General features: G+C 41.7%; 1 protein-coding gene across 1 annotated transcript in view; it reads left to right on the top strand.

Moving 5' to 3' along the window:
- The window catches only part of FBXO3 (F-box protein 3), a 38,719-nt gene that overhangs the window by 4,705 nt on the left and 18,458 nt on the right, over positions 1-15,556 (top strand). Inside the window, exons 3-5 of the mRNA XM_074955250.1 lie at positions 3,627-3,790; positions 11,633-11,747; positions 14,338-14,542. Coding sequence (XP_074811351.1) covers positions 3,627-3,790; positions 11,633-11,747; positions 14,338-14,542 — 484 coding nt within the window. The remainder of the gene's footprint in view (positions 1-3,626; positions 3,791-11,632; positions 11,748-14,337; positions 14,543-15,556) is intronic.

The raw sequence follows: 15,556 nt of genomic DNA, 5'->3' as shown, positions 1-15,556 counted from the left end.
CACCTCTATCTCCACAGAGGGCTGGCCATCTCTTCCCCATTCTGTGATGCCCAGCGCAGCAGTCTGGGAGCTGACCTTGTTAGTGAAAACAGAGGCAAAAAAAGCATTGAGTACATTAGCTTTTTCCACATCCTCTGTCACTAGGCAAAACTCAACAAATGATGACACATGGAGTGGGTGAACATGGGGAATGGAGGGCACACATCATAAAATTATGGTCACTGTCACTTTGTTTGCAATCTGTGAAAATAAAATGACTGTGAATATTTCCATTTTTCAAATAGATATTGTATTCTGTTTCCATGTTCTCATTCAAACTAAGAATCGGTAAATGCAAAAGCATTTCCTAGCATTTTACATGCTTTGTAGTATTTGGAAATGGCCTTCCCTCTAAAATATAACTAACCTGTTATTTCCACATCTGAAGGCTGAATGAGAGACAAGAAACTGCCCATTTTGAATAGAACAGCCTAAAAGCAACTTAGTGGAAATATACAAAATGGAGAATTCTGTTGCTGTTTCCCTTCATGCATACCCAGTATTGCCAGTCCTCCCCCTCAGCTTCTACCAAGATGGCATCTGTAACACTACACCCCATATTCATCATGGGAGTACAATTATGATGCAGTTTGTACAAGATGAGTCGTGAGGGGTCATTGGAAAAGTTATGATTTTTTGAATACAGTTATCCTATTTGAATGCATGTATCATTTTTGTATATAAAGTTATGACTGTTTACTATGTATCTGTATTTCAAATGTAGTTACATTAGGGTGACACCCACTAGGCAAGATGCTTCCAGTCTAGATAGCTGGTTGTGAAGGGCCCATTCAGGGTAATGGGCCATTAGGAAAAACAGTACGTCTTAAGAGAAGCTTATCCCCCACCTGGTGAGCCTTCCTGAGAATGCTGCAGACATTCTGTGAGTAATGGCTTTTATGACTTAGAAGGGCATGCAAAAGCATGTGACCAGACCACATGACACTATTCTCCATTTTGGGTACCTGTATTTTTCCACATGCTGGGTTGGGAACTGTTTTTGAAACAAAGGATTCCCACCATATGAAACAACTTGGGGAGCCCAAGGTTCAAAACAAGTGCAGCATGTGCCTTGAGAATCTGCAAGCCTGCTTATATCATCAGGGTGAGAAATTGCTGATCATATCAAGTCTTTATAGTATCTTAGGCTTAATGTGCAATTTTGTTTTTGTTAGGTAATCCACTTTGATCTGTTTGCTATTGCTTATAATCACTTAAAATATGTCATCTTATAGTTAATAAACTTATTTTATGTTTTAATCTAAACCAGTGTGTCTTTAAGTGAAGTGTCTGGTGAAAAATCTCAACTTGGTTAACACAAGCATGTTGCATGTTCCCCTCCACATTGAGGGAAGGGCGAACCCAGTAATGCATTCATATGGGCCAGAGTTCGGGCGGTACAGCTCTGGGGTCCTAGGCTGGGAAGCTGGGATTATTTTGGCTGTAGCCTCTCTATTGTTGGTTCATGCAGTGACTGTTCAGCCTGCATGTAACTGCAGCTGGGTGTGTCCCTGCCTGTGTGAATGCTGGTGGGAGTGTAGGACTGGGAGTGGTCTACAGCTTGTCACAGCAGGACAGTCTGAGAGGGAGCCCAGGCTGGTGGGTCGGAGGACTCAGTTGAACCCCAATTCCAAATGGCACCCCAGGGGAAAACCTGTCACAGCATCCTTTTGACTGAGAACTCTCTTAAGAGAGCTGACTAGTTTTGCTCCTCAATTGGTCAGTCAACAGTTCCAGCCAGAGGCGGATTAAGATTTATTGTGGCCCTGGGCACAAAGAACATTTGAGCCCCCAACACCCTGGCAGAGCTAAGAGGGCCGGAACCAGAGAGGACCAGCGGGGCCATGGCCCTCTCCCCTTCTAAAAGTGTGAGAGCCATGCTTGCCCACTTTTTAACATGGGTGTAGTAGCCTCGGGCAGGTGCAGAGCAGCAGGGGCTGCGCTTCACAGCAAGGGAGCTGATAAGGTGTTCAGCAGCTCCCCAGCTGGGAAGTACAGCCCCTGCTAGTAGTGTCAACCTCTTCCCGGTTCAGGGCTGAGATTGGCCTTAGCTCCCACTCACCTGGAATTGTGGCTCTGCCCCCTGCTGCTCTTCCCTCTCTAAGGCCCTGGCCAGGCCTGAAGCCAGAGTCTGGCAGTGGTAAGAACCACCTAGGGAGCCTGGATTCTCCATCTGCCCTGGGTGGTGCACTTGGGGTTCAGGTACACGGGTCTGGGGCTGCTCTCGGGCATCCCGGCCCTCCACCCAGGGCAGGTGCAGGGTCTGAGGCTCCCCACAGCAGCCCAGGTTTCCTGAACAGTTCTTACCACAGCCCGGCTCCAGCATCTGGCCGGGACAGGACCCCAGGGTGAAGAGTAGGAGGCAGGGTCACAATTCCAGCTGTGTGTCATCATGTCCCTCGCGCCACACACACACACTTCTATACAGGTTCCAGTGCTCCTGCAGGTGCCCCCAAATTGGCCAGGGTCCCTGGACATGGGTCCCATGGGACTGTGTGTTAATCTGCCACTGGTTCCAGCCCTCTAGCAGCTCAGGACCATTCAATCCTGGCAGAACTTTCAACAGTCAGCATTGGTGGATGGGACATATCATTGTATCTGAGCCTCCTATATGGCAGTGCCTGGCATGCTGGTCCGATCTTAAACTTCTGTCCTTGAATAAAAAGGTCTAAAGAGATAATTATTTTGAGAGTTCATTTTCACTGTTACTTACTTTGATTCACGGTCGTTCTTTAAGTCTGATTTTTATGGGAACTATTTTGAAAACTTAAATAAGGCCACATGCTTTCCCTAACCATGCTCCCCACCACCTTTTCCTCACTCGTCTCCTTTCAAAGACTTTTCTTTTATGATGTTTACAAGAATGAATTGATAACAAATAATAAACCTTCCAAGTTATTACCTTCTGTTTGTCTTAATATGTCCCGTCTTCTCTATCTGTTTTTTAGATTGTAAACTCTCTGAAGACTGAGTTTATTTGTGACTTAAATGCCAAAATGTTCATTGCTGTTCTACAAATGAATAAAAGCTGAATCCCCTGCTATTTGTCTCAATTTATAATGAGCGTTTGTTTTTTTTTATTGCAGGAGGTGCTCTTTGGAAAATAAAATCTCATCTACACATGAAATCTTTATTTTAATTGTCACCTCTGTTTTGTGACCAGGTTTCTGGTCCCATAGTCCTTATTTAGGCAAAATTGAGAGAGGACTGCAGGGTTGGAATTATTTTTAACTTTAACTTGCATGTGCAGAGGGCATTTAATTGATCTGATTTAGTTTTCTGCAAGTTCCTGAGTTTAATAATGGCATATAGTCCTCTAAAGAAATAGCATATCTGAATTTTCCCTGGAAAAGATGACTGGCTGAAATGTAGTTACTTCCAAAGGAAATTAAAAATTTGAATAGTTCCATGAATTAGTTGAGCATCTGTACCTTCACAGGACTGAAGTGTATCTATGTACACTGTTATAACCTAATGTTACCATATTACTTAGGAGAACCCTATAACTGCCTAAGCAATAACATATTGTTTTTAAAGTGAATTTTCTAGACTAGAAACTTATCGTATTTTTATTCTTGTCTATTCAGCGCAGAGAAGACTCGGAGAAATCAGAGCTGGAAGGCTATCTTCATAAGTATTTACTCTGATTTAGGAAGGTATATTCAATATTATGCTACACTTAAAAAAGCCTGGGATGATCTAGAGAGGTACTTGGGACAGAGGTGTCCCCGGATGATTGGTTCTTTGAAAGGTATTGTATAAACATTATTTTTGTTTTTTAAAGCCAAGATATATTTGTATAGTTTTTTTAAAAGTTTTACAACCACTGCATAATCTAGGTTTCAGAGTAACAGCCGTGTTAGTCTGTATTCGCAAAAAGAAAAGGAGTACTTGTGGCACCTTAGAGACTAACCAATTTTTTTGAGCATAAGCTTTCGTGAGCTACAGCTCACTTCATCGGATGCATACTGTGGAAAGTGTAGAAGATCTTTTATACACACAAAGCATGAAAAAATACCTCCCCCCCACCCCACTCTCCTGCTGGCAATAGCTTCTCTAAAGTGATCACTCTCCTTACAATGTGTATGATAATCAAGGTGGGCCATTTGCAGCACAAATCCAGGGTTTAACAAGAATGTCGGGGGGGGGGGGGTTAGGAAAAAACAAGGGGAAATAGGTTACCTTGCATAATGACTTAGCCACTCCCAGTCTCTATTCAAGCCTAAGTTAATTGTATCCAATTTGCAAATGAATTCCAATTCAACAGTTTCTCTCTGGAGTCTGGATTTGAAGTTTTTTTGTTGAAGAATTGCAACTTTCATGTCTGTAATCGTGTGACCAGAGAGATTGAAGTGTTCTCCGACTGGTTTATGAATGTTATAATTCTTGACATCTGATTTGTGTCCATTTATTCTTTTATGTAGAGACTGTCCAGTTTGACCAAGGTACATGGCAGAGGGGCATTGCTGGCACATGATGGCATATATCACATTGGTGGATGTGCAGGTGAACGAGCCTCTGATAGTGTGGCTGAGGTTATTAGGCCCTGTGATGGTGTCCCCTGGATAGATATGTGGGCACAGTTGGCAACGGGCTTTGTTGCAAGGATAGGTTCCTGGGTTAGTGGTTCTGTTGTGTGGTGTGTGGTTGCTGGTGAGTAATTGCTTCAGGTTGGGGGGCTGTCTGTAGGCAAGGACTGGCCTGTCTCCCAAGATTTGTGAGAGTGTTGGGTCATCCTTCAGGATAGGTTGTAGATCCTTAATAATGCGTTGGAGGGGTTTTAGTTGGGGGCTGAAGGTGATGGCTAGTGGCGTTCTGTTATTTTCTTTGTTAGGCCTGTCCTGTAGTAGGTGACTTCTGGGAACTCTTCTGGCTCTGTCAATCTGTTTCTTCACTTCCACAGGTGGGTATTGTAGTTTTAAGAATGCTTGATAGAGATCTTGTAGGTGTTTGTCTCTGTCTGAGGGGTTGGAGCAAATGCGGTTGTATCTTAGAGCTTGGCTGTAGACGATGGATCGTGTGGTGTGGTCAGGGTGAAAGCTGGAGGCATGTAGGTAGGAATAGCGGTCAGTAGGTTTCCGGTATAGGGTGGTGTTTATGTGACCATTGTTTGTTAGCACTGTAATGTCCAGGAAGTGGATCTCTTGTGTGGACTGGACCAGGCTGAGGTTGATGGTGGGATGGAAATTGTTGAAATCATGGTGGAATTCCTCAAGGGCTTCTTTTCCATGGGTCCAGATGATGAAGATGTCATCAATATAGCGCAAGTAGAGTAGGGGCGTTAGGGGACGAGAGCTGAGGAAGCGTTGTTCTAAGTCAGCCATAAAAATGTTGGCATACTGTGGGGCCATTCGGGTACCCATAGCAGTGCCGCTGATCTGAAGGTATGCATTGTCCCCAAATGTAAAATAGTTATGGGTAAGGACAAAGTTCAGCCACCAGGTTAGCCGTGACATTATCGGGGATAGTGTTCTTGACGGCTTGTAGTCCATCTTTGTGTGGAATGTTGGTGTAGAGGGCTTCTACATCCATTGTGGCCAGGATGGTGTTATCAGGAAGATCACCGATGGATTGTAGTTTCCTCAGGAAGTCAGTGGTGTCTCAAAGGTAGCTGGGAGTGCTGGTAGTGTAGGGCCTGAGGAGGGAGTCTACATAGCCAGACAATCCTGCTGTCAGGGTGCCAATGCCTGAGATGATGGGGTGCCCAGGATTTCCAGGTTTATGGATCTTGGGTAGTAGATAGAATATCCCAGGTCGGGGTTCCAGGGGTGTGTCTGTGCGGATTTGATCTTGTGCTTTTTCAGGGAGTTTCTTGAGCAAATGCTGTAGTTTCTTTTGGTAACTCTCAGTGGGATCAGAGGGTAATGGCTTGTAGAAAGTGGTGTTGGAGAGCTGCCGAGCAGCCTCTTGTTCATATTCCGACCTATTCATGATGACAACAGCACCTCCTTTGTCAGCCTTTTTGATTATGATGTCAGAGTTGTTTCTGAGGCTGTGGATGGCATTGTGTTCCGCACGGCTGAGGTTATGGGGCAAGTGATGCTGCTTTTCCACAATTTCAGCCCGTGCACGTCGGCGGAAGCACTCTATGTAGAAGTCCAGTCTGCTGTTTCGACCTTCAGGAGGAGTCCACCTAGAATCCTTTTTGTAGTGTTGGTAGGGAGGTCTCTGTGGATTAGTATGTTGTTCAGAGGTATGTTGGAAATATTCCTTGAGTCGGAGATGTCGAAAATAGGATTCTAGGTCACCACAGAACTGTATCATGTTCGTGGGGGTGGAGGGGCAGAAGGAGAGGCCCCGAGATAGGACAGCTGCTTCTGCTGGGCTGAGAGTATAGTTGGATGGGTTAACAATATTGCTGGGTGGGTTGAGGGAACCATTGCTGTGGCCCCTTGTGGCATGTAGTAGTTTAGAAAGTTTAGTGTCCTTTTTCTTTTGTAGAGAAGCAAAGTGTGTGTTGTAAATGGCTTGTCTAGTTTTAGTAAAGTCCAGCCACGAGGAAGTTTGTGCGGAAGGTTGGTTTTTTATGAGAGTATCCATTTTTGAGAGGTCATTCTTAATCTTTCCCTGTTTGCTGTATAGGATGTTGATCAGGTGATTCTGCAGTTTCTTTGAGAGCGTGTGGCACAAGCTGTGAGCATAGTCTGTGTGGTATGTAGATTGTAATGGATTTTTTACCTTCAGTCCTTTTGGTACGATGTCCATCTGTTTGCATTTGGAAAGGAAGATGGTGTCTGTCTGTATCTGTACAAGTTTTTTCATGCAGTTGATAGATTTCCACTCCATACGGCTAAATGCAGTGCCTTGCATAATGACAGGTTTCAGAGTAACAGCCGTGTTAGTCTGTATTCGCAAAAAGAAAAGGAGTACTTGTGGCACCTTCATAATCTAGGTGCACTATATAAGCCAAAGTACCAACTTCTATCAAACTGAACTCCAAAAAAGATTATCCCCAATCTTAGACGTGGTCTCGTTATTCCCTCTGTTCCTCACTGAATTCCCAAACTTCTTGGACAAGTCTGAGATAACATGTGGGCCCATTTCCTGTCCTGAAGGCCTTCAATCCAAGGTCAAGTGAACCAAGACATGAAGCAAGGTTCAAAGTTGAGCGCCTCCACAAGAGTGACCTGATGCTAGTAGCCCCCTCCCTATTAAATTGGCATAAGTGTTTTTAAGAGTTATCACGGGGAGGTGGAGAGCAAGGGGGGTCATTTTTCAAGTAGTCAGGCCCACTAAGTGTCATTGGTAAAACAAACGTCGTAAATTCAGCTAGGAAACTGTTGATAGGCAGCACAGATTCCAGAGCAGTGACAAAACCTGGCTACTTCCTCTGTGCCTTCCTCAACACCCAATTGGCACTGCTGTTCATACACTCCTGCAGACCCCTCACTGTGCTCTCTGCAGCACTGTTAACTTGGGGAGCACTTGTAGCCTGGTAGCCGAGCTCAGGTTTCAAAAAGGCTGAGATAGGGGTGAGGTATTATAATTTCCCTCAGTGAATCCTTGGGGCAGGGATCGAAAGGCCTAAGTTAAGGTTGCATGGCTATTGTGTGGGAAGTGTCACTCTGTATTTCCTGGTTTTCTAATATTTGTATCATGTTTTTTCTATGTTAATATTCTTAACTCTACATGTCTTTGTTTTGGAATGTTTGAATTTTAGGAATCTAGGCTGGGATGCTCAAAGGAGCCTAAGGGAACTTGGCTGCCTAATTCTCTTAGGCTCCTTTGAAAATCACAGCCAAACTCTCATCTTCTAGAAGAACAAGAGCTCAGGGTAGTGTAGAGGAAGGGATGGCTAGATGGCTAGGCTGCTAGTCTGAGACTCAGGAGACAACCTGGGCTCAATTCCCTACTATGCCACATGCTCCCTGTGTGACATTGGACAAGTCACTTAATGTTTCTCTGTGACATTTCCTAATCTGTAAAATGGGGATAATAGCACTTCCTACCTCAGAGGTGTTGAGTATGAGTACATTGAAGATCAAGAAACTTGCATACTGCAGTAATGGGGCCACGTTAGCACCTAACATAGGGTTGAGGTCCTGCAATCTTAACTCCATGTTAACTACTTTTTGTGGTGTGTGGGTTTTCTTGTATCTGGCTAGTTTTTCACAGCTGGGTGTCTGGTTCAAATCCCTCCCTGGTCACTACATTCACCAATAGTAAATACTACCTTGTGGCTGTTGGCCTACGTTAAACATGGTGTGTGTTTGTCCCAGCCTTATTTCCATAGGATGAATGTCCAGGTTGCACAAAGCGCTATATTTGTTGGCAGCCTCAGCAAAGGGGCCAAAGATTAAATTATTGTGAAAATGTAACTGCCTTCTTATTGAATAAAAGATGCCATACAGTGTGGAAACCTTACATTGCTTTTGCCTATACTGCACCTATCCTGTAGTTTAAATAGGGGTATTGTTTTAATGCCTGTCCGGATGTCATAATAGTGTGACTGTATTTAATATTTTCATTTCAAGACTTGGATAATAGAGTAGAGAGTCCGCTTATAAAACTTACGCATGACACCAAGTTGTGTGGGGTTGCAAGCGCTTTGGAGAGCAGGATTAGAATTCAAAACAACCTTGACAAATTAAAGAATTGGTCTGAAATCAACAAGATGAAATACTTTTCACTTGTCTTTACAGAATTACACTTAAAGAGGAAAATTCAAATGCACAATTACAAAATGGGAAGTTAATGGTTGGGTGGTAGTACTGCTGAAAAGGATCTGGGGGTTCTAATGGATCACAAACTGAATGAGTCAACAATGCGGTGCAGTTGTAAAAAAGGCAAATCTTCTGTGGTGTGAGGTGTTGTATGTAAGGCCCAGGAGGTGATTGTCTTGTTCTACTCAGCACTGGTGAGTCCCCAGCTAGAGTACTGTGTCCACTTCTGGGTGCCACACTTTAGGAAACATGTGGACATATTAGAATCCAGAGGAGAGCAATAAAACTGATAAAAGGTTTAGGAAACGTGACCTTTGAGGAAAGGTTAAAAACTGGGCATGGTTAGTCTAAGAAAAGAAGACTGGGGGAGGACCTGATAAGTCTTCAAATATATTAAGGGCTGTTATCAAGATGATCATGATCAATTGTTCTCCTTGTCCACTGAAGGCAGGAGAAGTAGTAATGGGCTTAATCTGCGGTGAGAAATTTAGGTTAAATATTAGGAAAAACGTTCTAACTGTAAGGCTAGTTAAGCTCTGGAATAGGCTTCCATGGGAGGCTGTGGAATCCCCATCATCAGAGATTTTGAAGAACAGGTGGACGAACACCTGTCAGGGATGGTCTAGGTATACTTGGTCCTGTCTCAGTGTTGGGGGCTGGACTTCATGACTTCTCAGTGTTCCTTTGTGTCCTATATTTCTCTTATATACATAAGTTTGTTTTGAAGACCTAATTGAAAACATCTCTGCATAACAAATACTTAATCAAGTGTCTTTGAGCTAAAATCTCTTTTAAAAAAAAAATCAGTCTGTAGCCTCATATTAACTTTGTCTTATTATGAAAGTTTGCTTGTAACATCAGAATCTATAAGCCAAATTGAATTGATTTTAAATATTTTTAAGGGCTTCTAATTATTTTGTAACATAAAACGACCCAAGCAGGTTTGTAGGAATCTATTTGGTCCTATTCCATATAAATCCAAAAGAACTCAGACCACCTCAAGCTTGTTTCAGTCTTCTGTGTGAAACTGACCAGAAGCTGTGCTGAGCTGTTGGCTCAAGATGGGGTGTGGAATAGCAAAGCTCAGAAGCAGAGAAGAAATTCCTGCTCCTACAGAGAGAGATTTCCCCTCGGGGGGGGGTTACTCTTGGTGATTACTAGGTCGTGATTTTTTTATTAGAAATATTTGGAAAACAGGTTCGTAACTACTTACGATGACTATTAAATGTTGCGTTTTGGGTACCTTAATTTTCTAAATATGCTTTAATTCAGTAATAGATTTTTAAAGCCAGAAAGGACAATTAGATCATAGTCTGACCTCTTGTATAACAGTGGCTATAGAATTTCATCCTGTTGTCCCTGGATTGAGCCCAATAACTTTAAAGTTACTTATATAAACATACGGCCAAATTCAGGAGCAACTCTACTGAAATTAAATGGAATATCTCTATTGAGAGAGTAGTTGGCTAGCCCTAGGAAATCATGAGAAACGTTCACTATGTGCAACGTTATCACAGTTTTATATAATGGGAAGAGCAGATTTCTTTTGAGATCCCAAAAGAGACACCATATCAGAAATTTAAAGTAATGGAAGCGTCTCCAAGATTGGCTTTGTATTGTTTTTTTTTTTTTTTGCTGGAAATTTAATGTGGCCATCTCCTCCTTTAGTGAAAAATTCTAAATTCTATGGTAATGATCAAAAAAGAAAATCTGCACAGAACCTTCTTTTATGGTAGCAAGTAGAGCTACAACTTGGTTGGCTGAGAGTGGCTGAGTCAGGACTCCATCAACTAACTTCTAGTGATGGGGGGCGATGTTTCTTTTCTTTTAGGGAAGGTCTCAGGGTGCATCACTTTGTTTCTCCAACCAGTGCTATTGAAACTCACCCTGACGTGAGTCTCTTGAAGAAACACCTACTTCTGATAAACTTGTATTGTTGAGATCTCTTAGAAGGCAAAAACAGACTACTGCTATATGAGTAACTCTTGTTCTGAAATTTGTGATATACTGGTATTCTCTGTTACCTAACACACACTAGCATACTATTGGGGTTAGTACCAAGTAATAAACTTGCTGTTTGCTTGAAGGAGGAGTTGGTAGTACAAATAATAATCTGAATTTTGAATGTTCTAAGATGTACTAGTTAAGATAATGCTGTCCTTATTTTCTCTTTTGTGCCTAACAGTCAGTGATCAAAAATCCTACTTTTGAATTGAGAGAGTCACAATGGGATGCATAAGGAAAGTAATAACCTAAATTCTGAATTTCTGGACTCTTGGATGATTGAGCCAGATCATTATTTGTATTTTTGTTTTCCTTTTGCACTAAATGTCAAATAATACTGCATCTAAAACAAAAGTGTTGTTTTTTTGTTTTGTTTTGTGTTTTTGTTTTTTTTAATTCACTGCATTTTTGTAATATCAAATGCAGTTGAAACTTGGGTTCTGGTGGTGACTAGAGGGGCTTTAAAATGAACCGATTTTTTTTTCCCCCAATTCATTGTACATTTGCTGTTGCCATTATAGCATAGACAAACAACTTTATTTGAGCATAAGCTTTCATGAACTATAGCTCACTTCATCGGATGCATTCAGTGGAAAATACAGTGGAGAGATTTATATACACTGAAAAACTTAAACAGTCAGGCCAAATTCTGCTCTGACATACAGCAGTGCAGCTCCAGTGACATGATTTAGGTTGCGTTGAAGCCAAAAGGGTTGCAACTGTGTAAATGAAAGCATCATTTGTCTCTAGTTGTCTTAAGAGATCCACCAACTTTTGTCAAGCATAGTCCAATTGAATTTTAAGAGGGGTTTACACAAAGGCAAGTACTTTAAGCAATTTATTGAGATGATTTCTGAAGTGACAGTTCTTGTTTCTGTTGTCTGAAGCTACCACCTAAACAAAAATTGTTTTTAATGTGTTTGCAGATAGTGTGCAGGAGGAAGACCTAGATGCTGTGGAAGCACAAATAGGCTGCAAACTCCCTGATGATTATCGATGTTCATTTCGTATTCATAATGGACAGAAACTAGTTGTTCCTGGGTAAGGAGTTAAACCTACTATCGATTCCATTATTTAATTATTTCTATTTCTTCATGGTGGCCAGTTCAGTTAAACTGAGACATGGAGTGAGGATTGGAATGCCTGCTAAGCAGGCTATCCAAAATATTATATACAGTATAGAAGTTAGCTATTCTGTTCTTTGGGTAAAATCTTCACAAGAACCTATGTCCCATTGTTAGCAGTGCCTTAGCATTGGGACCTAGGCATCTAAATGCCTTGCCAATGGAGCTAGGATCCTAAATGCCCAAGTCACTTTCGAAAATGGGACTTTAATGCTTTTTGAAAGTTTTACCTTTGATAATCAGCAAAATTTTAGCCCTGGATATTTACGGCCCTCAATTACACCAATATTTACAGAGTTACTCTGTATGTTCTGTGTTGTAATCGAGGGCAGAATTAACCTATTTTGTAACCAGAATTTGCAAAATGTGATAAAATGGTTAGGGAACTAATTTCCAGACCTGGCAATCCAAGAATAGTCTTAAGTGGGAGAGGTGGAACCACTGGAAAAGCAAAAGGATAGAATAGAAATTTTGCACCCTACAAAAGAGAAATATTTTTTAAATTTTCCTTATTATTGAAAAGATGATGTTTCCCTGAAATGTAAAACTGACAGTTCTTGATGTCCTAAGCAAGTGATTAAACATTATTGCATATTGTCCAGACACAGAAACAGTGCACCTTCAAGCCTCTCATGTTTAGCACACTGGGCTGTATTTGAGGGAAAGTGACATGAGTGGTAGAAATACTGCCAAGAATGGTATGTTGATAGAAAATGATGGGGATTTGAGGTGTATGTGTGTGTTTTTGAGCTGGCATTTGCATGTTTGTGGCACCTCTAACTTCTCACTGGGTGGCAGCCGGAGCCTTTTTTGGTATCTTTTACCCCCAACCCTAGCTCCAGGTGTGTAAGAAGTAACCAGTCAATTCTGCATATTCCTGAGGATGACTTGAACCTTTTACAAGTAGGTATTCTAGAAGAGATTTTCAAAAGGGAATTAGGCAATGGGAGTGACATGCCTTGTTCCCCTTTGAAAATCTCCCCTCTGTGGGCAAGTAAGTGATTTAACAAAAAAGCCAAGTGCCAAGCACTGATGTAATGGAATTGGTCAGGAAATGGTAAAAACTTCTGGAAATGCTATCCTAGTATGACCCTCAAGGCCTATTAAATCCTGGCTTAATATTACTAATGTATCCAAACTGCACATTTTGAGAGAAAATAGTGAAAGACATAAAAACATTTCTTGAAGGATCTGATCAGTGTTGTTTTTTACACTTCAGGAATTTCCAAAGCTGTTTACCTGCCACATAGTGTCCTGCTCTTGCAATGCTTTGGAGTAACTAGGGCTTCATGCTGAGACAGTTTACTTTTTTATCCTACTAACCCTTTCCCTGTTTTTTTTTTTAAAGCAAGCTAAAAGTCTGAAAGCTCTCTTGACTTCTTTGTTTTATTTTGTTCTTAGCTCTAAAACATATAACTTGAACTAGGTACTGTGTGATTCTCCCTCCTTTCTGCCCACCAGTTACATTGCATTAGAATTAAAACTCTTTCCAATGTCTTCCAACAAACTCATCTCTCACCAGCCCAACTGTATTGGAAATATTTGTACGTATAGAGCTACTGCAGGATGTCAGTCAAATTGTGCCAGAAAACAATAATCAGAATGCTGCAATCTGCAAACTTTTGTGGTGTTTAACACCTACATGTCAGTTTTCATGGTTGTTTCAGGTGTGTGCTTTTTTGGATTTAGTGTGCGTTTATAACCTATGGCAGATTGGCCAGCTCAATGTGAAATATTTTTCACAGGTTCTACTGATGAAAAAGAGAAGCATGCTTCATGGGGGTTTTCTTTTCCTTCCAAATGTAACTGAATAATTTTCAAGGCTATGTAAACCCTAAGTGAAGATCCATAAATATGTATCTGTTAATAATTGCTGACTTGTTTCTGTAACTATTCTTAAGGGATGAGCAGAGTTGTTTAATTTTATTAACTTCTTATATCTGGCTTCAGTCTAAACTCATTTTGTGAATTAATCTAGGTAACAGAATGTGTCTTGTCAAATATTTGTTACTAAAGTTGACAATTTCTTGGCCTATAGAAACCAAGTATTCATGAATATTCGTTTTAGTACTGAAAGGAGTTGATGCAAAACTTGAAGTGCAAAATATAGTCCCAGTTTCTGCCTTGTGAAGCTGCTCTATTATGCTATTTCAATGGTGAACAGATGGCCTGAGGCTGCTTTAACTTGTGAGGCAATTGGCAGTCACCAGAATGGCCAAGAATCCCCTTTCTTCCTGTGCTAAGTGTGGAAAATGAGCAAGACAATATTTGTTAAACCCACCCCAAAAAAAAAAAATCAGTAAGGCTGGTGTTATGAATTGAGGACCTGATTCTGTTGAAAATATTACAATTCAGGCTTCTCTGGGTATAAGTTTTATGCCTAGTAGTGATGGCAGAATTAGACCTTAGAAGGAGGAGTTATTCATTGAGTAAAAGGTAAAAGCTATCTTTGCATTGTTAATCAAGTGTTCATTGTTTCTATTTTTGTTCTTGTTGGTCCTTCTAAGGTTGATGGGAAGTATGGCACTATCCAATCACTATCGTTCTGAGGATTTATTGGATATTGACACAGCAGCTGGAGGATTTCAACAGCGTCTTGGTTTGAAACAATGTCTTCCTCTCACCTTTTGTATTCACACTGGCCTGAGTCAATACATGGCACTGGAGTGTGTGGAGGGTCGTAATAAATATGAGATCTTCTACCAATGTCCAGTAAGGAAGAAATGTTTGTTTATAAATGTATCTTTTTGAAAAAACTGGCATTTGTCCTTTGCACGTTTATTAGAAGTGAAATATATAGTGTGCACAGTTTAATGAGTGTATGCTCTTTATACTATGACTGAGAGCTTTTTAACTAGTAAATAAAAATGATGCTGTCTTTGAGTCGCCCTCAGGTGTACACCAAAATTACCCAAGCAGAATATTTAACACAACAGTGACCTTAGTGTGTAATGCAGTTACTCCTGGGGGAATTCTGTGACACTGCGCAGTGCGGAATTTTGCAGAAATTAACATTGTGCATGCAGAATCCCCCCTCCCCCACCACACACAAGAAGTGGGCTGCAGTGCTGCTAGCCTCTGCTAGGGGTCAGTGGACTTGGCAGAGCCCAGCTTGCACATAGAAGACAATGCTCGGGGGAGAGAGCTAAAGAGTTCCTAGCATGCCCTGAGGGAAGGAGAGGGCAGAGTGCAGGAAACTGTGTGCAAATGTGGAATGGAGCATCAGGCTGTTTCTCCCTCTGGATCCCTGGGCTCTGGGGGGGACCCTGCAGCTGGGGGTGAGGAGCGGTATCTGGGCTGATGGGGAGGGCGTGGTTGGGCTCTGAGGAGGAGGTGGTTTGGGTGTATTGGCTGCGGTTTGGGGGGCCCCACAGGTGGGCTTTGTGGGGGAGAGGTTTCGGGTGTCCGCCCCCTTGACTGGGCTCTGGGGAGGGGAAGAGGCAGAGAACAGGAACTGGGTTGTCATAGGGGTTTCTTTAACTCTCTACTCCCGGGCGAATTTTTGTATGTCTGTATTGTTAGACATACTTGCTGACAGGTATTTGAAATAAATTACCAAAATAATTGAAACTTGTGATTTATGTAGTGTTATTTTGACCAACAAAATTTGTAGAATTTTGCAGAATTTTAAAATGTGCACAGAATTTTTAATTTTTTGGTGCAGAATTCCCCCAGTAGAAATGATTGTAGCCAACTTCTATGCAGATTTTAAGACATAATGGGTCA

This window comes from Natator depressus, chromosome 6, assembly GCF_965152275.1.
Source record: "Natator depressus isolate rNatDep1 chromosome 6, rNatDep2.hap1, whole genome shotgun sequence".
Lineage (NCBI taxonomy): Eukaryota > Metazoa > Chordata > Testudines > Cheloniidae > Natator > Natator depressus.
This window is presented reverse-complemented; position numbering and strand designations above follow the sequence as displayed.